Source organism: Anastrepha obliqua, chromosome 1, assembly GCF_027943255.1.
Source record: "Anastrepha obliqua isolate idAnaObli1 chromosome 1, idAnaObli1_1.0, whole genome shotgun sequence".
In the NCBI taxonomy this organism is placed as follows: domain Eukaryota; kingdom Metazoa; phylum Arthropoda; class Insecta; order Diptera; family Tephritidae; genus Anastrepha; species Anastrepha obliqua.
Genome location: NC_072892.1, coordinates 11,882,844 through 11,904,397, shown reverse-complemented (window position 1 = coordinate 11,904,397; position 21,554 = coordinate 11,882,844). Strand labels below are relative to the sequence as shown.

Genomic DNA, 21,554 nt, shown 5'->3' with positions numbered 1-21,554 from the left:
CCAAATTTTCTCCTGCGATACCGTTTTCCATAAAGAACAATGTTTATATTTTCAAAAATGTTTCTAAATTCTAAACTAAAGCAAAAAATACTGCAGTACAAACATCCTTCCAGTGAACGTCTCTGCACACGAACTTCGTTCTCAAGTGTCTGGCAACACCAACTTTTCGTTAAATTACACAACTTTAACAATTAATGACTTAAAAACTATAAGCCTCAAGAGAATGTGGTTTTCAGTTTTAAGATGGGGATACTGCCCTCCTTCCCCTTTTACAACCTTTATTTTCAAAGCGCGTTGCATTATAATAAAAAAAAAAACACCAGTCTAACGGTTAGACGCGATAGAAGTGAAACCTTCCGTAAAACAAACTGAGAGAGAATGAGACGAAAGCAGCGTTAGGAGCGGGATAATTATAGGTTCATTATAATATTGCTATAAAGTTCATATTTTATTTTCTTCATTTTATTATTATTCATCTTCAATGCTTTCAATTTCAACAAATGATACGAGTGGCTTATGATAGCTAAAATATGATACAAATGCTTTGGTTTCGATGTTGTCAACATATCTTTGAAATACCGCGTCAATTGTTGTTTTTGATCGTGTTGTCGATTCAGTGCGATTGTTACACATTTTTAAATTGAATGTTGTATTGAGAACGTCAATTAAAGGAACCGCTGTGTCCAATGCAAAATTTACCTTAAAATCGCCACTTAAAATCATTGGAACTTTATCGTAATCTTTTCTAAGTATCCGCGATACTTCTGGTGTATACTTTATTAAATTTTCGTGAATGAATTCCGTGATGCCATTTTTTTTCTGTCGATATTCACGGCACTTTTCTGCATTATTTTTCGGCATAATTGCGGTAAATATTTAAAAAAAATACCAGTCTAACGGTTAGACGCGATAGAAGTGAAACCTTCCGTAAAACAAACTGAGAGAGAATGAGACGAAAACAGCATTAGGGGCGGGATAATTATAGGTTCATTATAATATTGATATAAAGTTCATATTTTATTTTCTTCATTTTATTATTATTCATCCTCAATGTTTTCAATTTCAACAAATGATACGAGTGGCTTATGATAGCTAAAATATGATACAAATGCTTTGGTTTCGATGTTGTCAACATATCTTTGAAATACCGCGTCAATTGTTGTTTTTGATCGTGTTGTCGATTCAGTGCGATTGTTACACATTTTTAAATTGAATGTTGTATTGAGAAAGTCAATTGAAGGAACCGCTGTGTCCAATGCAAAATTTACGTTGAAATCACCTCTTAAAATCATTGGAACTTTATCGTATCCGCGATACTTCTGGTGTATACTTTATTAAATTTTCGTGAATGAATTCCGTGATGCTATTTATTGATTTTGGTTCTCCGTCACCTTTGGAAAATGTGTAAACAGTAAGCAAACTTTATTCAAATATTTTCCCTCATTTTTGCATCAGTAAAATTAAACAAACGCCGTAGCCGAATGGGTTGGTGCGTGACTACTATTCAGAATTCACAGAGAGAACGTCAGTTCGAATCTCGGTGAAAACACCAAAATTAAGAAAAACATTTTTCTAATAGCGCTCACCCCTCAGCAGGCAATGGCAAAACACCGAGTGTATTTCTGCCATGAAAAAAAGCTCCTCATAAACATATCATAAAAAAAAAAATAACTGTATAAAAAAATTTTTTTTCTTGTGATTCGAACCAAGGATTTTGGATCGGAAGCTCACATTGCTAGTCGCTCGGCTACCGCGCCATGCTGTCGGCGCTGGCCTAAAAGTTATTTAGTTCGTCGCTACGTTTATATCAACATATAATATAACGCTTCGTAGCTAAATAACTTTTAGGCCAGCGCCGACAGCATGGCGCGGTAGCCGAGCGGCTAGCAATGTGAGCTTCCGATCCAAAATCCTTGGTTCGAATCACAAGAAAAAATAAAAGTTATTTAGTTCGTCGCTACGTTTATATCAACATATAATATAACGCTTCGTAGCCAAGAGGGTCGCTATTTCCGTTTCACTTTTTCTCAAATCACTCCCAACGATTCTAAAGAAGTTTTCACTTCAAAATGAAAATATTTACGAATATAAAAATACGGACGCAATACAGCACACGCGGTTGCTATTATGAGCGTCGTAACGCGTATATTACACAGACGTACTAACATACACACAAACATTCGTAGGACGCTTGGTCTAAGCAAGTATTAGGTAGTGCAGAATAGGTATACATAATGCCTTCTCGCTCACTGTGGCTCCGTAATACGCAGGCGCGCATAAATACGTACTAGCATACATACAAACATACATACGTATGACGCTTGAACTAAACACCAAAGCAAGTAATAGGCAGTTTAGTGAATACTACAATACTCACTATACTAGCGTGGCTCAGCAGTACGCAGCTACACACATATACGTATATCAACATATAACGCTTCGTAGTGTCGCTTTTTCGTTTCATCGAGTCTCAAATCACTCCCAACGATTCTAAAGAAGTTTTCACTTCAAAAACATTGGGAATTTTTAAGTTTCCGGTGTGAGATGCAAACAACGCGTTGTATAGAGGGAGGTTTTGGGTGCGCGGTTGCTCCAAGGCACATTCATTAAAGGTGGCGGCACTAGGCGAACAACAATATTTTGTACGTTGGATTGTCAAAGAAAAGTATGGGCAAAGCAGAAAACAAAGAATGAATTCGCCTTGTTTCACTCTGAGCTGGCAGCCACATGAACACGATGAAAGAAAATAATAAATCAGCTGATTTACCTATGCCACCTTTAATAGATTAGCTTTGGGTTGCTCGGTAGGAGTACATGTTGTAAAATACAACGATATAAAATATAGCATCGATATTTTTAGATTTGAAGTATTGATGATTTTGACAAATAAATGTTTCAACATCGATATATTGGTTTCATCGCTATACATATGTATGTGAGAATAAAAAAATATAAACAACCACTCGAAAGTATTCAAAGTTCACAGTTTATTTTGCTAGATTTATAAAATTTACTGCATATATACATGAGCCTTCTCTTTTGGCGACGGTCAGTCATAGATTTTATGAAACCAGAATAAAATGTTTTTGTTAAAATAGTTTAGATAATTTTATATGAAAAATTCGTGCAGCTGTTGATTTTTGATAACAGGCGTAATGGGAGTATACAATAACAAACTTCGATAACTTAAAAGAGAAAGCTTGCAGTGAGTAATATTAACGAATCGTGATTAAAACCAAATAAAAGTGCCCTTCTGTCTTTTAAGTAGAAATCTTTGACGAATAGTGCACAGTCTTACAAATAGAGTAAAACCTAATAGTTAATATAGTTCAGCTAATCATTAAGTAGCGATATACACAATACTTAAATTTATAAAAATTTCGTATATATATATGATATTACATATGTGATATATACATACATATGTATAAGTTTATCTGCTGTAAAAATTTTGTGCAAAATGGATCAAAAATTACAATACCAAGAATTGCTCCTGAACTCTGTGGAAAACGAATTACGCAAACGTGCTCAAGGCATGTTAAAACAAACCAAAAATATAAATATTTTAGATTCCAAAGAAACAAATGAAGTAAGCATCAAGATGGAGTGTGTTTATTTGTTTTGTATGAGGTTGTCAAAAACCTCATGTAGCAATAAATTTATAAATTTTAAAATTTAAATCTTGACAAAATATTGATATTAACTTGCTGCGAAAAGTAGATCCAGTAGGACATTAATTCTCTAATGCGGCTTTGACAAACAATTCAACTAATTTTTGAATGTGTGCCGGGCACCATGAGTAGGCCGAAATGCATATATAAAAGCACTGAGCCAACCGATGAGTGCTCAACATGCAGATTACGTCAATACTATAGTGGTATTGTTATGCACGCACAAACAGTTAAAACAATTGACACAATATTTATTATATTATTCTAAAAGTAAGATGGCAAAGCACGTCTTTATCTCAATAGTGATGATAGCAGTAAAATAACAATATTTGGTTTGCTTGGGAACGCTAACCTATTGGAAAGTAGAAATGTTCTGTGTGTTGTAAAATAATGCAATTTTGTGAAAACTTGACAAAACAACTTATCTCGACTTAGTGCTTTTTTCCTATCCAAATCTATCGTTTAAGGCACCAGTTCCTTATGAACCTATTTAAAATATTATATTTAGTTTGTCTACGAAGGATCTAAATTAATTTGCTCAAAGTGTAACTTACTAAAATCGAATAAGTTGTTCTACCAAAAAACTTCAGAAATGAAAAAAAAACAATATTTTGTGAACTTAAAAAAATTGTTAATTTTTTTATGACCAAAATAAATGGTTGTTGTTGTTGTTCGTAAAGGCTATTACTGCATTGTCATGGTAAAGTCTACCACTCCATTGTCATCTATTTACTCTATGACTATGACTTATATTGTCAAGTCTTTTGCTCTACCTTATGTACGTATTCGCTAGATAACATTTTTTATTTATTTTAACTAGCTTTCACAGTACCCTTCTAACCATGAAGCATGTTATCAACACACTCGTACGTCTCCGATAATGACACCGACCACGACAGCAGCAGCAACAGCGGCATGCAAGATCAACACAGTATTAACACACTCAAGTCCCAATCGTGACGCTTCAATGAATCGGCGTTTCAGTGAAAGTTCAGCAGATGAGTTGTACAGAAGTGACGAGTCATTCAAACAGGGTGGTAGGAATCAAAACATGCGCAACGAATTATTGATGAACTCTAGCATAGCGCTTGCTTCCAAAAGACGAAACGGTAGCTGTCCGCGTTTCCACGGTGATGATGTAGATGATGGAAACGGTTGTTGTTGTTTTGGTGGTGGGAGTAAGAAAAATCGCATAAGTGACGCTGTTGATGTTGGAATACGTGTACTACTGGTGTTCATATTTATGTAAGTATGACAGGTATATGACAAGTCTGTATAGTCTGCTCAAATATCTGCGCACGAGAGAAGTGTAACTTTTTTTTTTAATTCTTATTATTTTTCATTACATCAGATTTCTGGAGACCGCGAAGCCTTTCAAGCGTAAAATACACCCGGAAGAGATGTGGCTCTATAAAAATCCACGCACTCCTGATATCGTTTCGGCGCAGGCACTTCTCTTATCTGTAATATTTGGTCCGTTATTTGTGACAATGCTACAGTTGTGGCTGACAGGCGATCGGCGTGATTTTCGTGCATCCAGCTGGGTTTGGACATTGGCGCTTGGGTTGAATGGCCTCGTAACCAGCCTCCTAAAAATAAGCGTAGGTCGTCACAGGCCGGATTTCTTTTATCGTTGTTTTCCTGATGGTGTTGAAGTACTGAACAATGTCTCCCACTATGTAAATGGTTCACTGGACTTTTATAATTGCACGGGTGACATACGCCAAATAAGCGAGGGGCGCAAAAGTTTTCCCAGCGGTCATGCTTCATGTAAGTGTACATTTATTTTAGCGTGATTTTTCAATTAGCTGAGTTTTTACCATTAAACATTTGTTGCATTGCAGTTTCCTTTGTTGGCTTCGGTTTCATTGCCATTATTCTAAGCGCTAAATTGCACGCACTGAGTGCACGCGGCCGTGGTCAATCGTGGCGTTTGTGTGTTTCAGTTTTGCCCTTGCTTTTGGCAGCGTTGATCTCAGTTAGCCGCACTTGTGATTATCATCACCACTGGGAGGATGTGGTTGCAGGTGGTTCCATTGGTTTGTCTATTACTTATTTGGTTTATAGACAATACTATCCATCATTATTCTCGAGCCATTGTCATCGGCCATATTTTCGGATTTGTGGGAGGTTAAACGAAACAGCTCAACTGAACTTGCACCCGAGGATATATAAAGACTTATCATCCAAAGATGGTATTGACCATGAAAATGTTTCATATGAAGATCATGGTGATGCACCTAGTGATGAACGCCGTCGACTTATGTAATTTTAGATGTAACTTATAGCCTTCAAAAACAAGTAATTTATTACAAAATGTAGATTATTTATAAATTTCTACTCAAAAGCCTGAAGTATGTGATATAATACATGCAAGTGGGTACAATATTTGAGTTTGCCCTTTATTTAGCATTTAATTTTTTAGTTTGTACAATTTGTTATAAATGAATGTATGTATTACCTTTTATTCTGTTTGATGCCAACTTGAATTATGGGAACAAATAAATATTTTAAATTATAATTTGCACACAATATTTCAATAAATTTATGTACATATGTATGTATACCGCAGACGTCTACAACTTTGACACGGTAAAATTACTAAAATCAGTATATCAATTACATAGCTCTAATCAATCGAAGTCAAATGCAAATTTCTGTTTCCTCGATTGCTGGAGATAAATGCCAAATTTTGCAGATTCTATGCATTTCAGGTATTCCTACTCTTCACTTCAATCGCAAACTCTTTTAGGCTTCAGTATCTCTCACACTAGCGACTATCAGCAGCAAAACCTAATGACAATTCACATGGCATTCCCATTGCAGCCAGTTCTACGTTACCTGAATGACTCGGGTTTTTCCCGACCAAGGGCTGCCGCCCCAGTAAACTAGCCCTGTCTAGTGTACCGTATCCTTCCCCACAATTCACATGGAAAACGTTTGTCCCAAGCCAACTAAATAATACTTCCTAAAATAAAAAGTTAATAACCATTAATAGAAATAGCGCATAACGCACATATTAGGTCGGCGTCAGATAATTTTAGATGTTTTTAGAAAAAATTACTTTATTTTTCATTTCTTTTCCAAAACTTTTAAATTGATCCAGTAATTATTAAAGTATAATACACAATTATTACGTTTTTTTCGTTTGTAGTGCACAAAATTTTATTGTCTAAAGTCTAAGAAACTTATTTTTCGCATTTCAGTTGAAAATAGTTTTCTAAAGTTCTAATTTTTAATTAATTAGCGTCAAATTTTGCACAAGCTCTTATTTACCGAGTTTAAGAATTAAAAGATTGTAGTAATAATTGCTTTTCACGTTCCTTCTTTTTCACTACATCCAAACTACGTTGCCTCCACGTACTTTTTCTCAGTTTTATAGGTCTACTTCCTACATAACGTCCATCCATTTCTTTCATCGCACGTATGAAGTCCGCCGGCTCTCGGAAGCTTACAAAACCAAATCCTTTACTTTTCCCAGTCCGTTTATCACGTACAACACGAGCTCTTTGGAACGATGGATATTTATTGAAAGTACGGGTTAAAACTTCATCGTTTACGTCATTGCCCAAATCACCACAAAATATACGGAAATCATCATCAGGCCAGTCGGCTAGAGAAGAGTCCTCCCAAACAGATCCACCAGCTACGCGTATAGTCTTACGATCTTTCTTTTTACGTTCAGTTGTTTGAAATGATTGTAATGCAGAGGACGCTCGAGCAGCTTTTATTGCTTCCTCAGCTATAGGATTCGGTCCAGACTTTTCTGCTTTTAGCTTTTTTAGTTTTTGCGTGACGTCAAATTGTATGGCATTGATATCTATATGCGGTGTAGACGGCACGTTCACTGACTGTCTACTTTGATAAAGTTTTGGCGCACTACTAACTACAACTGGTGTCGCTGTAATGCTAACACCAGACGGAGCTCCCGACTTCGAGGGACCGCCACCACCATTTGTTTGAGTGGGTACAAAGGTGGACATGAAGGTTGGTGGCGCGACTGTTGGTGGCGGCACAGTCATGCGTGGAGCTGCTTGCACAGAAGAGGAGGCGGGCGTAGAAGATGCAGCTATTGCAGTCTGCGGGTGTTGCTGTAACTTTTGCTGAACCTGACTATAAGTGTTTGCTGCTATTATAGGCCGCACTTGACTGGGCACAAATAAATTCCGCGCAGGCTGAGATGCTGGTTTAGATATTTCTGCTTCAAAGCGGGATAACTCATCCTCGATGTGTTTACGCTTTGTACTCATTTTTATTATTATATCCAAAGATGCCGATTGTAAACTAATGATATACGAAATCACAAAACTAAACTTAAATGTTTTTGACAGCTAGTGACAGCTGTTTCCTTTTATAGCAAAAAGTGTGTGGTCAAGGTACATTAAACCGGTAAGCAGCAGGGTTGCAATTTTGACTTATATTTATTTTAGAGTGATAGATACCCGAGTACTGCGCAAGGCCAGTTCCTCGCTCGAAACTCGTTCAACGCCCAAATTCTCAAAACTTTCATCAAAATTTTCAAGGTTTTGAACTATTCATGCAGCTAACAAGAGTTATAAATTTTATTTTTCAGCGTTTCTATCGTTTTCGAAATTTCATAAATTTTTAAATTTTTGAACAATTCATGCAGCTAACTAGAAATATAAATTTTTTATTTGCAGCGTTTCTTTCGTTTTCGAATGAAAAACTAATTGGAGAGCTTAAAAGGAATTTTAAATGTTGACAAACTGTGATTATATCAGTGAGTAATGGATGACAACTCTGCTAAAAATAATAAAATAACAGTTTTCAAACTGCATCAACAAGTATCGGGACGATTACATTTCCAGAGTTTTCTACAATTTTTTCGGGGATTTCGCGAAAGTAGTGTTTTTCGTGCGAAAACGAAAGCGAAAAGTGAAATTCACCACATGTCATGTTGCAAATGAAATTTTCTTAATATTTTTAGTTTCATATATAAGGCATTATAATCATCTTTATATAATTTTGGCGCTGTTGTTAGTGACCCAAGCATAGCAAACATTCAGTGGGATGAGACGCGATGCTTAATTAGTTTACGCATTATTAATTCAACAATACTTAAATATACTGTTCCAGAAGATTAATGCGTGGAATTCTAATGCTTGGAACAGGACAGTTTGGAGAACGAAGTGGGATTCATCAGCCATAAGGAGCACTCTCAGATTCTCAACATCAGTTAGGAAGATGCATATAAGGAGGAGGAAGTTTGATGACTAAATCTCCTCACCAAGACAGTTTATTAAAACCCACTCCATCAATTATGACAGTCTTGGTTGAATTCCAATTGTAAAAGCCTCGTATAAGCGAAATAACTTATTTTAATTTAAATGAAAAACTCTGAAATGCTGAGTATATATGGAATCCTAAAGAAAATATTTTATTGTTAAAACATTAGTTAGCGTAAGTCAAACTGCAAAATATAATATTGTTCAGTATATTGCGTACAAAATCCATAATTTTTCGTTTCAGTATACGTTCCATATGGTTAGGGCAATGTAAGAAACCTACTATAAACCCACTATATTTCCTAAAGCAGGTGTAATTTTTGTCCGATTCCCGTGTACAGAAGTCGAAAAATTAATGCATTGAGCTAAGGGCGTACCAAATGGCAAGCACAAGGTGGCGCAAAATCAATCACGAAACCAAAACTTCACGTGCTATTACAGCATTTTCCCCATTTCAGCGGACTGGCTTGTATTTTTGCATTTATCAAAGAAAAACTGTAAGATGTCGAGAATGATAGAATAATCAATTCGCCTTGGTGAAATGTACCGTTTTCCCTTCGTTGACTTCCATTGTTAAAACCCTGTCACTCACAACTGAAAGGAACATACAAAAACAGCAAACGAATTTTTTGTGTGAAATGTCACCTTGACAACAAGCATAAACTTTAAATTGTTTGATTGATACTTAACGAGATATCGGTCACTAAACCATCTACCGAGAAGATAATGGATTCCCTTTTCCCTAAACCAATATTTTATTTTCGATCAATGAGAAAATTCTATCGATATCAAGTCGTTTTTTATCGACCACTAATCTAATCTAATAAAAATTCGCATTTGTGAATTGTTTCCATGTGAAGATGAAGATATTATTTTATTGTTAGTAAAATGTTTAATTCTTTCTCTGTGGCCGGCTGCTAATTTAATTACATTGTATATCCCTAGTTGTATTAAACGAATATTGCATACTAAAAAACAATGAATATAACCACCAGTGTCAACGTGTCGGTGGAAACGACTTGTGAAAATCAAATTCAGGAAATTTCTTACGATGGCACAGAAATTTATCAACCGTAAGTGCATATTGATAAAATTAAAAATAACAATTGAAAATATTACAAATAGGCCGCCCACATTGTCTGAGACCTTGGCTCGTTGTGCAGCGCGAATCGATTTTAGTAAAACATCGTTGGACGATTTGAAGAAGGAAGATAAATCTGCGGAAGATGAGAAAGATCCGTCTAGATTTCAACCAAGTCTATGGCCATGGGACTCCGTGCGAAACAAGCTAAATGATGCCTTAACGGAAGTCTGCGTTCTCTCTGATGTCATCTCAATTGCTAAAGATAAACGTTACTTAGTCTTGGATCCTGTTCCCGAAGATCCAGACGAGACAAAACCTATTGTGCAAGTTTATAGCCGTAAAAAAGCTTTGGGGCAAGCAGCGCAAGTACTTTTAAGTGGAGCTGAGCGATTGCGAAACTCGCACAGTGAACAACGAAGCCGCAATGTAACAGATTTCCACATTGAGCTGCTGCGTTTGCGACAGAATTGGCGACTAAAAAAAGTTTCAAATGCAATTATTGGCGATTTAAGTTATCGTACTGCGGGATCAAAATTCGGAATGAGTGGCACGTTTGAAGTGACAAAGGCCGAAGATATAGCAGATGATGATACAGCGCCAGGAAACAGTACGTCAAGTGGAAATAACGGCTTACCTACCCAATCACCAAAACCCACTTCATCCTTGCGGGTGATTGTGCCTGCGGAGCTGCAAGGTGTTGCATATATAAAGGTTATCACTCAAAAAGATCAGGAAGATCTGTGCACGGCTAATGTTAACTTAATGGGGCACGGACCTAATATAACACAACAGGTAAGATTGCATATAACAATTATAAAATTTGTTACGAATTTTTGTATTACAGGCTGGTGTATGGCAAAAAACATTAGAATTTGCGCAAAATGTACTATTTTGTAAAGAATTGTTTAGTCAGCTTGCACGGGAAGCCATTCAGTTACAAGCACCAATACCACATGTTGTTATTGGGAATCAGATACGCGCCACGCTTCTACCTGGAATTCAGCTCATCATTTCCCTGTGCCACTCAACAACTTTCGATTCCAATCAACCTGGCCCTATAAATGACCATGACCATGTGCTTGAACACTCGTTGCATCAACTTTTACGTGAGGTGCACCATAAGAATTCGCATCATCCTTTTCCCCATCCCACTAGTGGACCACTGGGACCAAGCATAAAACGTATGCTCGCTGGTCCAAAAGCCGCAGATCGCCAAAGTTTACTGGAGATGACGAAGTCGCAAACCATTCTAGAGCAAATAATTGCACAAGCCCAACATATATTTATGCGCAAACGCACACAATATGTATTAGACACTTTGGCACGCGATGTCAAGGATCCACAGATCGTGTCACATTGGAATGCTATGAACAGTCCCACAATGTCGTGTGTGAAGATTAATATTGTTACGCATGGGTAAGAAAAATTGCTTGAATACGTCACATATACTATTATTTCGTACCTGCTTTCAGTTATGACACAATCAACCGCACGTCGCTGGTAATACACGTCAAGGAGCGCTCTTTAAAATGCATTTGCCGCGATGGGCGTGTCATGCATCTTTCATACGAGCCCCAAGAGTTGCGCGATCTTATCCTTTGCCAAATCAACTCTCATCAAATATCGTGTCTGCTGAATTTGGCGCGCTGTATGGCTTGGACTGTGTTGTCTAACAGCAATAATCTAGGCATTGGGAAAGTTGAACCGCTTGGCAATGCTAGCTCATGTTTATTGGCATCACCAAATGGTGATCGTATGATTGCAGTTCAAATACGTTGTGACCCGCAAATTGATGTCAAAGTTTATATTGCGCGCAGTCCACGCCCAGATTTCATACCTAATCCACTGGTGCCAGAAAAGTTCTGGGAGAATTTGGGAGGCCATTTCAAAGAAGTGAGTGAAATTTTAATAGTATTTGTTTGGGGAAAAAGAAATCCATTATTTTCTCAGTACATGGCTGTAGTGATCCATATCTCGTAAAGTTGAAGTTTTTGCTCGTTTTCAAGGAGGCATTTCACATTAAAAAATTTCTTTTGCTGTTTTTTGTTTGTTCCATTCAGTTGTGAGTTACAGGGTGTTAACAATGGAAGTCAGCAAAGAGAAAATTCGGTACATTTTACAATTTTTCTTTGATAAAGGCGAAAAAGCAAGCCAGCCCAAGGCAAATTGAGCATATTTTACCATTGTTGTTGTTGTAGCAGTATCTTTGAGCCAGGTCGCTGAATCTATGAATGGTATTTATGGTGCCAATACTGTAACAGCTAATCAATTTTTGATGTTAAAGATGCAACTCGCACAGGCAGGCCCGTCGTCGAAAATGTCGATAAAATCACAGAAATATTCGAAGTTCACCGGTGTGTTAGTAGTCGTAGCAACGCCCAGGAGCTAAACATTGACCATAAAACAGTTTTAAGTAATTTGCGCAAACAATTGTACGCAAAAATAATGGATTTCTCTTTCCCCAAACTAATTTTATTCGTTTGGAATTTGATTTCACAATATTCGTAAATAATTTTCGACAGGTCCGCTTTGATAAAATCGAAGGAAAAAGTTTTCTCAATAAAATGGAGTTTTTGATGGCGGCTCTAACTAGTAATTCAATATAAGAAACCACGCTCATTGTGTATTATATATTAAATGCTTAATTTAAGATTGAACAAAAAATTAAATGAACAGAGAAACAATTGAATTTTGAATCATGATTGAAATTCATATATGTACTATGTATGTAAGTCAATATGTAAGTAGTTGCAATGAATACTACTCAAGAAAATATTATAATTCATAAGTAATTGTAATGATTTATGTTTCAAACACCCCGGTTTTTTTACTAAGGAACCAGTAATCTAGTTTTTTTTACCTGTGAACACTACATCTTCACGGTAAAAGTGGTTACAACAAATAGTCATTGCCTCTAAGCTGTGTTCGACCTGATCTGAACCACATCAATCGTTCTGATTCCTCCATTGGAACCTTGAAAAACGGCACCATTCCAACCTGGTGTTTTCTAAAAAAAATTGCATACTTTCTCATTTTATTATTTATTTTTAAAAAATATTTTGAATTTAAATAAATTACAAAATTTCAAAATTTAAATGTATAAAATAAGTAGCGTCATTTCATTCTGTGCTGACAGCTACATGGACACGGCAGAAAAACAATACATCAGCGATTTACTGATATCACCTTTAATAAATTTGCCTTGTAAGGAGCCATAATAACTTAAAAACTCAAATTAAAAATACTGAATTCTAGTGTTTATTTAGTTCAATAATATTGTGTGCGAGAGATCTCAATATTATTGTATTGCTCAGCGGTTGAACCAGCAACAGGAAACGTAACCAAGCCAAACAATAATTCACTGCGCCCACCAACCCCTTTGTTTATATATCAACAGTGCTTTATGCCAGGCACTAATTTAGGTGGTTGTCAAAGGCACTCAAAACAATTCGGTCAAAAAGGAGAAAAATTAACCTGCTGTCAATAACACACGTATGGGAGTAAGAAGTCAGTCTAAAACGAGAAATATCCACAATTATAGATTTGCGAACGTATTTACATTGGTAGTCGTCTACAAGACACCAATTCGTGAGCAACGCTTGGTAGCAGCCCCCTCGCAAAATAGCTAACAACAATTACTTCGTATTTCTGGCAATCAAGATGCATTGAACAAAGATAAGGCGAAACGTAACAAGAAAATATTAACAAGTGAAATAAATCAATATAGTCAAAAATAGCACAATGGCCAACATCATTCAGAATATGCAGGATAAATAGGAATAATTATACATAAGCCTTAAATAAGTCATTGCATGTCACCTTGGAACTGGAGGAATCCTTGCACCTCAGCGGCAACTGACAGCGATGAGTCGCCGCAAACACCATCGCCCATACGCAAGCACGCGCAAAATGGTGTCGCTGGAGCCGTTCATCAGCGTGTAAATGGGAGGCAGCATGAGAGCTGTACCGGCACCGCTGAAAATATTTATCCAAATCCAAATTTCAACACCACAAAAAAACATACTACACCTGTGCTCTTCTCTACAAATCGTGGCCTACATTTGCGCGTTGCTAAACGTAAGCCTAAACCGTGGACTAGTACCGAAGCCTCTATGTGTGGGGGCGCAGCTGGTCCCAAATGTAACGCACTTAATATAAGCGGATGTAGTTTTGCCAGTGAGTGCGGTAGTGGCACACGATTACCCACTTCCTGTGCTTACGAAATACATTTCTGTGATTTGGAGCGTTGGGTAAGTACAGAGTAATGCAATTAATTCAGTGTTACTACATGTAAATTAATGCTGATTTGCTTATTCCTTACAAATAGAGTACAAACCGCGCTAACACCATTTCCCTGGAGGATACTTTTATAGTGTCAAGGCGCAATAATAGTCTGGATAGTCACAATGTGTCGTACGTAGAGAGAGAGAGTAATGGGTTGAATGGCAAAAACCAGCGCAGCGGCAGCATTTTTTATGTGCCTAGCGGAAGTCGTCACGCGCTCGTAATGCCGCGTAGAAGCCTATATCAGCGCAGTACAAGCATACAAAGCACTTTTGAACGCTTCGGTGTGCAGTGAAGAGGTGTTGGGCATTGATAGAATGCCACTCAACGTTCCCCTGACAATCGGTTCCACGATACCGGAACGATCGGGTTTTAAGTCCGGCCAACGACTGTCAATATTTGCAAAAATTAGAAATAATTATTACAAATCGAACACAACTTAATATATCTCGTCTTCATTCAAACAGCAGATGGGTGCATTTTTTAAATCGTACAATATCAAATACGTTTTAACCGAATTTTCTATTTATCTCATTGAATTTAGGAAATAATCTGTAAATATTACTTTATTAAATTTTTTATGATTACCTAATAAACTATTAAAACATCTCCATTTAAAACTCTTTTGATCAATATTATTAAAAAATTGCAAAGTACTTATAAAAACAAAGTTTTCAAAGTAATTAAGGGATTATATACAGTTAGAATTAAAAAAATCATTTCATTTCATTTAATGCCCAAAATCATTTTAACATAGCAGTTTACAAAGTTATGATAAAATTAGATTATTTAGCACTATCCTAACATACATTTGTATTTATCTAGGAGTTTAAAACTTATTTTTCTTTTGATTATACAATAGGTTATGATTATTATTTGGAATGTCTTTGGCATAATTTTAAAACTTATTTATATTCTCCCAAAAAGGGCTTAAAAAGGAGATAACGTAATTATATTAAACTTCTATAATTTATTTGGCTATAAATTGATCAATGTTATAAACTAAATTTTCATCGTTGAAGTTGTAAGTATTGTATCGCCTATGATAATATATTGCTTTACTATTTTTATGTAACATATTATTATTTTTTAGTATTTTTAAATATATTGGTGATAAATGTTTTTCTGTTAGAGGTAATGATATTTCCCTTGCCTTTGACAGATATTTGTTTATCAGTTCATTTTCTATGAATGTCAGTTTATTAACAAATCTTACTGACTATTTCATTAAGAAAAAGTCTATGCGTGATATTTTACATTTTTCATATAAACTTTTATTAGAAACTCTTTTCCGAAAAGTATCACTTCTGTAAGGTTGGCGGTCAAGACCGCTACAAATTCTTAAAACTTATCGTTCAAATCGTTTGAGTCTCTCCATTTGGCTCGACGAAATGTTGAACCATATCGGATGAGCATAAGATATGATTGGTCTAATTATTTGATTGTAAATATTTATTTTAATACAGTTCGATAGTCCACCCTGCCTTCTTAATAAATTACAATAGCTAAAGAACATTTTTTTTGCTTTTGTCAAAATGAAATCTATATGTCTTACAAAGGTGAATTTGCTATCCAAAATTATGCCCAAGTATTTGATTTGTTCTTTGTATTTTATGTTGAATCCATTTATTTTAATTTGAGGCTCATATTTACGAGCATTTGGATATAAGTTTTTACGTATTCCTTTAACAATAGTTGTTTCGCTTTTATTGAAGTTTAGTTTTAGCTTCCATTTGTGAAAGTATGTATTTAATTCATTTAGGTATGAGTTAACAGCTTCATTAGCTTTGGTTATGCGTTGGTGAGATCCCAATATAATTATATCATCTGCGTATATGAGCACTTTAATATCGCAATTATTAATTTCTGAACTTAATGGTGGGTCAGGGAAATCAGCTAAGAAGATGTTATAGAGAATTGGCCCCAACAAAGAACCTTGTGGCACACCTGAGCTAACGTCTCTTTTCAAAGAATTAAATATACCTTCACTAACATAAAATGATCGCTCTTTTAAATAACTATACAACATTATGCAAAGATTTTTTTCGAAGTTGAACTTCCTGTACATTTTAAATAAGATTCCTTCCACCCAAGCAGTATCGAATGCTTTTTCCAAATCTAGACTAACTAATATGGTCGCCTGTCGTCTATTTAAATTACTACAAATAAAATCAGAGAGTAAAGTTAGTGCGTGACATGTTGAATGATATGGCCGGAACCCAAATTGATAGTCTTTTAAGACATGTCGCTCTTCAATATGTTGTTTTATTTTTTCAAGCAAAAAATCTTCCAATAATTTACTAATATTTGAAAGAAGAGATATTGGGCGGTAATTAACAAGAGAACTAAGGTCAGTGTTTGGTTTCGGAATGCATTTTATTTTTGCTGTTTTCCATTCCAATGGGAAATAGCCTATATTAAGTGAGTGATTAAAGATAATTGCTAAGAATCTCCAGAAGGTGTTTGTTGTTTTCTTTAGCAAAAAGTTTGAGATACCGTCTTCCCCACAGCTCTTTTTATTATTTTTTAATCGTAAGATTATGTCAATTTTCTCCGCGTTTATAAAAGTGTATTGAGATTCAACTGTAGTTTGTTCACCATCAGCTGTTATGCTGTTCGTAAAATGTACAATTGGTCAGCATAGTTAAAAAAATCATATATTTAAGAATACACACAGAAAATTTAGTACCGTTCCGGTGAATATTTTCGAACTTACACGCAAATTTGAAAAGACGTTCCAGAGTGCTTGAAAGTACAAGACAAACCTTAAAAGCGTTTTTCTCAAAATGATATTTTCAAAGTCGGTGACCAACATTACTCGAAAATGGTTAAACCGGTTAGTCTCAAATATTAACACGAGTTTGTTAAATATATTTTTTAAATATATAATATTAATTAATCGAGTTTTTCCTTGCGGTTCCTAATTTCTAGTAAGAAATCACACTGCCTACTTTTTGGCGCTTGCGTGTTGGTGAAAACTTGTAGGAAATACATTTTTGGTGCTCCTACTGTTTGGGGCGTTTTTTGGTCCCAATTTTTTTAGCGTTTTGTTTTTTTTTTTTGGTGCCTACTTTTTGGCGCGTATTTCCGTTTCCTGACTAGTGATTGTGCGTACTATGAAGTGCTATTCATTCCGGCGTCAGTTTAGCGGTATTGCCTCGCGGTAATTTGTGCTGTTGCTGCGGTCCTGGAATCGCTGCGTTTGTGCGGGTGATAAACGCTCGAAGTAGTGCGCGTTGTTGCCACGGTTTGTGTCAGTCGTTTACCTACACCGCTCGACCCTCTCCGGTTTTTGTAAATTTTGTCTATTTATATTCTCTGCAAATGTTGTGAATTTATTTAGATATATATTCTTTCTCTCTCTCTCTCTCTCTCTCATTCTCTCTCGGGCCTCTCCCTCATTCTTTGTCTGCCTTGAAAGTTTCACTTCTGTTATGTGTACTACGCCTCACGCACTTTTTTTCATAAACAATTTAAGGCCGAAATTTTGGTCAAAAATCGATTTTTTTTTTTGAGAAATCGCCATTTTGTTAAACAAATTTATTTTGCTTATTCCTTCGATTAATCACTAGCTTTAACATTTCTTTAACGAAATCTGTTTGGTTTTTATTTTCAGAGGATCCAGTTTAGAGATATAGTAGTCACCGCAAAACGTCTTTTTTGAGAGGAGCTCCCGGAGATCAGCTGTAGCTCCTTTCCAAATAAATATTTTTACTAATGCTAAGTCTCGAAATACAGTAAAAAGATTACATAATGTGTGTACAAATTTTTATATCAATAAATTTAAAAGATTTCTCAGAAAAAATTTTGGAAAATTCGCTTTTTCGGCCTTCTAACTGTATATAACCCCTTAAAGTAAAATGGACATAAGGTCTGATACAGGTAATGATCCTATTGCTTCAGATGCCCTTTTGATCGCTTCTGTTTAGTCAGTTTGTGCATATGACAGACAAAAAAAACAGTTCTGGGCGAATTTACGTAGAAAAATAAACATTCGCTGATGAAACCCTCCGATGCATTCGCTTGAGGACAAGCAATGGCTTGCGCTGTCTGTTCAAGAAAGCCATTTAAGCTACCAATCAGTTATCGCGACAATTAAGAAGAAGAAGTGCAATTACTGACATATGTATATATGTTGACAATATTTTTATCACCAAAAGCTTTCCATGGCAGAAATGAACGTGAAGATTTATCTTGCATACCGAGTGTCGTATTCGAATGTGTTTTTGTTCCATTTTTAGCGAATGCGGAATGCGACACCCATTGTGCACACAGCTTTCTGAAACCCAATACTTCAGTCAAAATATTGCTTACACTGCCCAATGAGATGCCTAGGGCTTCTACTACATCTCACTCAGTCACTCAACACTTTTCCAAAACGATATCCTGTATTTTTTCTACGATTTTGGTGTTTCTGGTTTTGACCGTCCTTGACGTGGATCGTCTTTAAGGCTTGTATGACCACGTTTAAATTCAGCAACCCACCTTTCTACTGTACTAATTGATGGCGAAAGTCCTTATACACTTTCAGCATTCGTTCAAAAATTTCCTTTGCTTTTAAACCTTCCCAAAATCACTGCACGATACATGATTTTTTCCATTGCAGAAAATACTGTGACACGTCGATATTAAATAGCTTGAGTTTACAGACTGAAAATTAATGAAGAGTATACCTACATAACAAAAAAAAGTTTAGGCTAATAGCAAACGAATTGCAAAACTCATTTAACAACCTAGTACAAAATATATAAAATTCGCTCGAATGAGGCTTGAGTTTGTTGTAGCAGTAACTTTGCTCTGTCAGTGTAGTGTTAGATGAGTGGGTTTGATGCGGCATGTGAAAAGGTGGTTAGTCGGGTGCCTTCACATGCCGGACATATGTTTAGTATGTTGGGGTCAATTCCGGATAGATAGGAGTTTAATCTGCTACAATACCCAGAAAGTAATTGTGCCAGTGTTACACGTGTCCCACGGGGAAGCTGGAGCTCTTCATTTGCTATAGGTGGTGGTTGGACTTCGTTTACGGCATTCACAGGACGGGAGCTTAAGAAGGCGGTGACGGTCTCCCGGTGACTGTCGCTTATTGACTGTCTAAACACTGTCTCGTCGGCGTAGTTTAAAAGGTCTCTCCTGACGTGCCTAGAAGGTGGCTCTGGCTCAAGCAGGTGTCTGTAAGGGTGAAACCTGCGGCAGCTCCCTAGTAGGAACTGCTTGCTGAGCTGTTTGTTGTGCTCCATTACAGGGAGCATTTGTGCCTCATTATGAAGGTGTTGAATAGGGGACATGAGGAGGCAACCGATCCCTGTCTGAATGGCAGTATTTTGGCATGTCTGTAGGTTTACCCACTGCGTGTGACTAGTTCCAGGTGACCAGACAGGCGCAGCATAGTTTAGAACCGGCCGGCCAATTGCCCTAAATGTCGATAGCAACAATTCTTTGTCCTTGCCCCAAGTGCTGCAGGCAAGCGATTTGGGGACTTTGTTGCGATTTTGGACTTTAATGGCAATTGCAGTTATGTGCGCTGAAAAGTAGAGCAAACTGTCGAAGGTTACACCCAAATTTTGGGATTGTTTACCGTCGGAAATGGTGTGTCATCGACTTTTACCTTGAGGACCAGTTTGACCTCCTTTGTCCAGGTGGTAAAGAGAGTCGCCGTGGACTTAGTGGGGGAAAGTTGAAGATTCCTCGCAGTGAAAAAGCGAGAAAGGTCGGTGAGATAGTTGTTTACTTTGGAACATAGGCCATCGATGTCATTGCCCGATGCCATTATCGTGCAGTCGTCAGCGTATGAGACCAGGGAGACTCCCACTGGTGGTTGGGAGGCTTCGGGATGTAGAAGTTGAACAGCAAGGGTGAAAGGACACCACCCTGGGGTACACCGGCCGGCTTGAGTTCTTGTGTTAACTGGATTTTATAAGCCTTAAGACCCAAATCTTTATGCAAAATGCGGTGTAATGACGTTTGTGGAAAGCCTAATTCCAAAGAGCGACGAGGAATGGACAAACCTGGGTTTACTTCAACACTTTCGGCTACAACAGCTATACAGGCGTCCCTCGTATAACACGGTACTTATAAAACACGGTACAAGAATTGATATTAATATAACACGATTTGGAAAAATATGCATTTTAAATTTGAACTTTTTTTCCGTTCAATAAGGGAAATACCCCAAATTCATTGCTAATAAAAAATATCTCATTTCGTTTTGAGAAGTGAAAGTACATATGCGTTTTGTCCTTTGTAAATGAAGTTGATAAAGTTTTCTTAATAAAAACTTCAAGGTAACTTCCTTTATAAATGAAAAAGTATTTGGAACGAAATTTCAGCTATCATAAAATTTTACACCTTAAGATTTGGTTTCGGTATAACACGGTACACATTGCCTTTATTTATATTAATTAAGGTTTCGTATAAGACGGTTTCGATATAGCACGGTACGAATTAACCGTGTTATACGAGGGACGCCTGTACTCGTATTTTCGGCTGTTCTTGAGCGACGGGTTTTATTCTTTACATCACTAACTTGTTCCAACAGCTCGAAATTGTTCACCAATTTCTGTATTGCGGTCCGACAAAGTGCTTCACGATGACCCAAAAATGTTCGTGTTTTACGAACCATCTCTGCCAAATTTTCACCTTTTTTATAGTGAATTTTAATAATTTCAATGCGTTGTTTAAGTGTGTATCGTTCCATTTTTATTAATGGCGTAGCTTCTACTTGTCAAATATCAACAAATGACAGCTTCAAAAGTGACATCTACGGAAATAGCGGGCTATTCAAGATAACACCTGGAAAACCCTTTAGAATTCTGCGCTACTCACACCTCCCACAATAGAAACAATAACAATTTTTGGTTTTTACTTTTTACAAATATTCTTGTTTTATTTTAAAACTTTATTCATCATTTTCACACTTTATTAATGCTTTTTGGGTTTCTCATGTGTTGTTATGCTATTTGCAAATTGTATATAATTAACACTAAAAATACTTACTTTAAACATATTTGCATAATTCACCACCACATTTCATTAATTCGTTTTTTTATTTTTACTCAATTTTTTTTTTTTTTTTTTTTTTTTTTTTGAATTTTTAATTTTTCTTAATATTTACTGTTGCGGTTTAATTTATCGTTTCATGCGTACAAACTGCACAAAAATTCACATCTGCATCACGAAATATTACCACGGGCATTAGCCTAATCACGATGACAGCGCTCATCATCGATTCTAATGACATTTATCGCTTAAAAGTGTGCATTCATTGCCTAT

General features: G+C 36.4%; 4 protein-coding genes across 6 annotated transcripts; 3 read left to right on the top strand and 1 right to left on the bottom strand.

Annotated features, from left to right (window-relative positions):
* The first annotated feature begins 2,941 nt into the window (after positions 1-2,941).
* LOC129235345 (phospholipid phosphatase 5) lies at positions 2,942-6,192 on the top strand. 3 transcript variants are annotated; one of them, XM_054869142.1, is made up of 4 exons: positions 2,942-3,205; positions 4,492-4,916; positions 5,023-5,441; positions 5,516-6,192. In XM_054869142.1, the coding sequence occupies exons 2-4, from the start codon at positions 4,552-4,554 to the stop codon at positions 5,938-5,940; spliced, it is 1,209 nt and encodes a 402-aa protein (XP_054725117.1). In that variant the 5' UTR covers positions 2,942-3,205; positions 4,492-4,551; the 3' UTR covers positions 5,941-6,192. The 3 variants fall into 3 exon arrangements, with proteins under 3 accessions (XP_054725117.1, XP_054725115.1, XP_054725116.1); XM_054869140.1 differs by lacking the exon at positions 2,942-3,205 and adding an exon at positions 3,216-3,589; XM_054869141.1 differs by lacking the exon at positions 2,942-3,205 and adding an exon at positions 4,308-4,371.
* A 586-nt stretch (positions 6,193-6,778) lies between these two features.
* LOC129247006 (RNA-binding protein 42) lies at positions 6,779-8,231 on the bottom strand. Its single transcript, XM_054885828.1, has one exon. It carries the CDS (start codon positions 7,919-7,921, stop codon positions 6,953-6,955), a length of 969 nt encoding a protein of 322 aa, XP_054741803.1. The 5' UTR covers positions 7,922-8,231; the 3' UTR covers positions 6,779-6,952.
* Positions 8,232-9,775: 1,544 nt separating this feature from the next.
* On the top strand, positions 9,776-12,690 carry LOC129246996 (mediator of RNA polymerase II transcription subunit 17). Its single transcript, XM_054885816.1, has 5 exons — positions 9,776-9,990; positions 10,043-10,793; positions 10,846-11,417; positions 11,474-11,894; positions 12,524-12,690. Exons 1-5 carry the CDS (start codon positions 9,896-9,898, stop codon positions 12,605-12,607), a joined length of 1,923 nt encoding a protein of 640 aa, XP_054741791.1. The 5' UTR covers positions 9,776-9,895; the 3' UTR covers positions 12,608-12,690.
* An 81-nt stretch (positions 12,691-12,771) lies between these two features.
* LOC129247012 (uncharacterized) lies at positions 12,772-14,868 on the top strand. Its single transcript, XM_054885840.1, has 3 exons — positions 12,772-13,205; positions 13,268-14,251; positions 14,329-14,868. Exons 2-3 carry the CDS (start codon positions 13,814-13,816, stop codon positions 14,578-14,580), a joined length of 690 nt encoding a protein of 229 aa, XP_054741815.1. The 5' UTR covers positions 12,772-13,205; positions 13,268-13,813; the 3' UTR covers positions 14,581-14,868.
* The last annotated feature ends 6,686 nt before the right edge of the window (positions 14,869-21,554 follow it).

What these genes read in the sequence shown, in the direction of transcription:
- LOC129235345 (XM_054869140.1), top strand. Translation starts at nt 3,461, where the DNA reads ATGGATCAAAAATTACAATACCAAGAATTGCTCCTGAACTCTGTGGAA. An exon ending in CTACTGGTGTTCATATTTAT is followed by an intron (nt 4,917 to 5,022) that starts GTAAGTATGACA and finishes TCATTACATCAG; the next exon opens with ATTTCTGGAGACCGCGAAGC. An exon ending in TCCCAGCGGTCATGCTTCAT is followed by an intron (nt 5,442 to 5,515) that starts GTAAGTGTACAT and finishes GTTGCATTGCAG; the next exon opens with TTTCCTTTGTTGGCTTCGGT.
- LOC129247006 (XM_054885828.1), bottom strand. Translation starts at nt 7,921, where the DNA reads ATGAGTACAAAGCGTAAACACATCGAGGATGAGTTATCCCGCTTTGAA.
- LOC129246996 (XM_054885816.1), top strand. Translation starts at nt 9,896, where the DNA reads ATGAATATAACCACCAGTGTCAACGTGTCGGTGGAAACGACTTGTGAA. An exon ending in ATTAATATTGTTACGCATGG is followed by an intron (nt 11,418 to 11,473) that starts GTAAGAAAAATT and finishes ACCTGCTTTCAG; the next exon opens with TTATGACACAATCAACCGCA. An exon ending in TGGGAGGCCATTTCAAAGAA is followed by an intron (nt 11,895 to 12,523) that starts GTGAGTGAAATT and finishes AATTTTCGACAG; the next exon opens with GTCCGCTTTGATAAAATCGA.
- LOC129247012 (XM_054885840.1), top strand. Translation starts at nt 13,814, where the DNA reads ATGTCACCTTGGAACTGGAGGAATCCTTGCACCTCAGCGGCAACTGAC. An exon ending in TCTGTGATTTGGAGCGTTGG is followed by an intron (nt 14,252 to 14,328) that starts GTAAGTACAGAG and finishes CCTTACAAATAG; the next exon opens with AGTACAAACCGCGCTAACAC.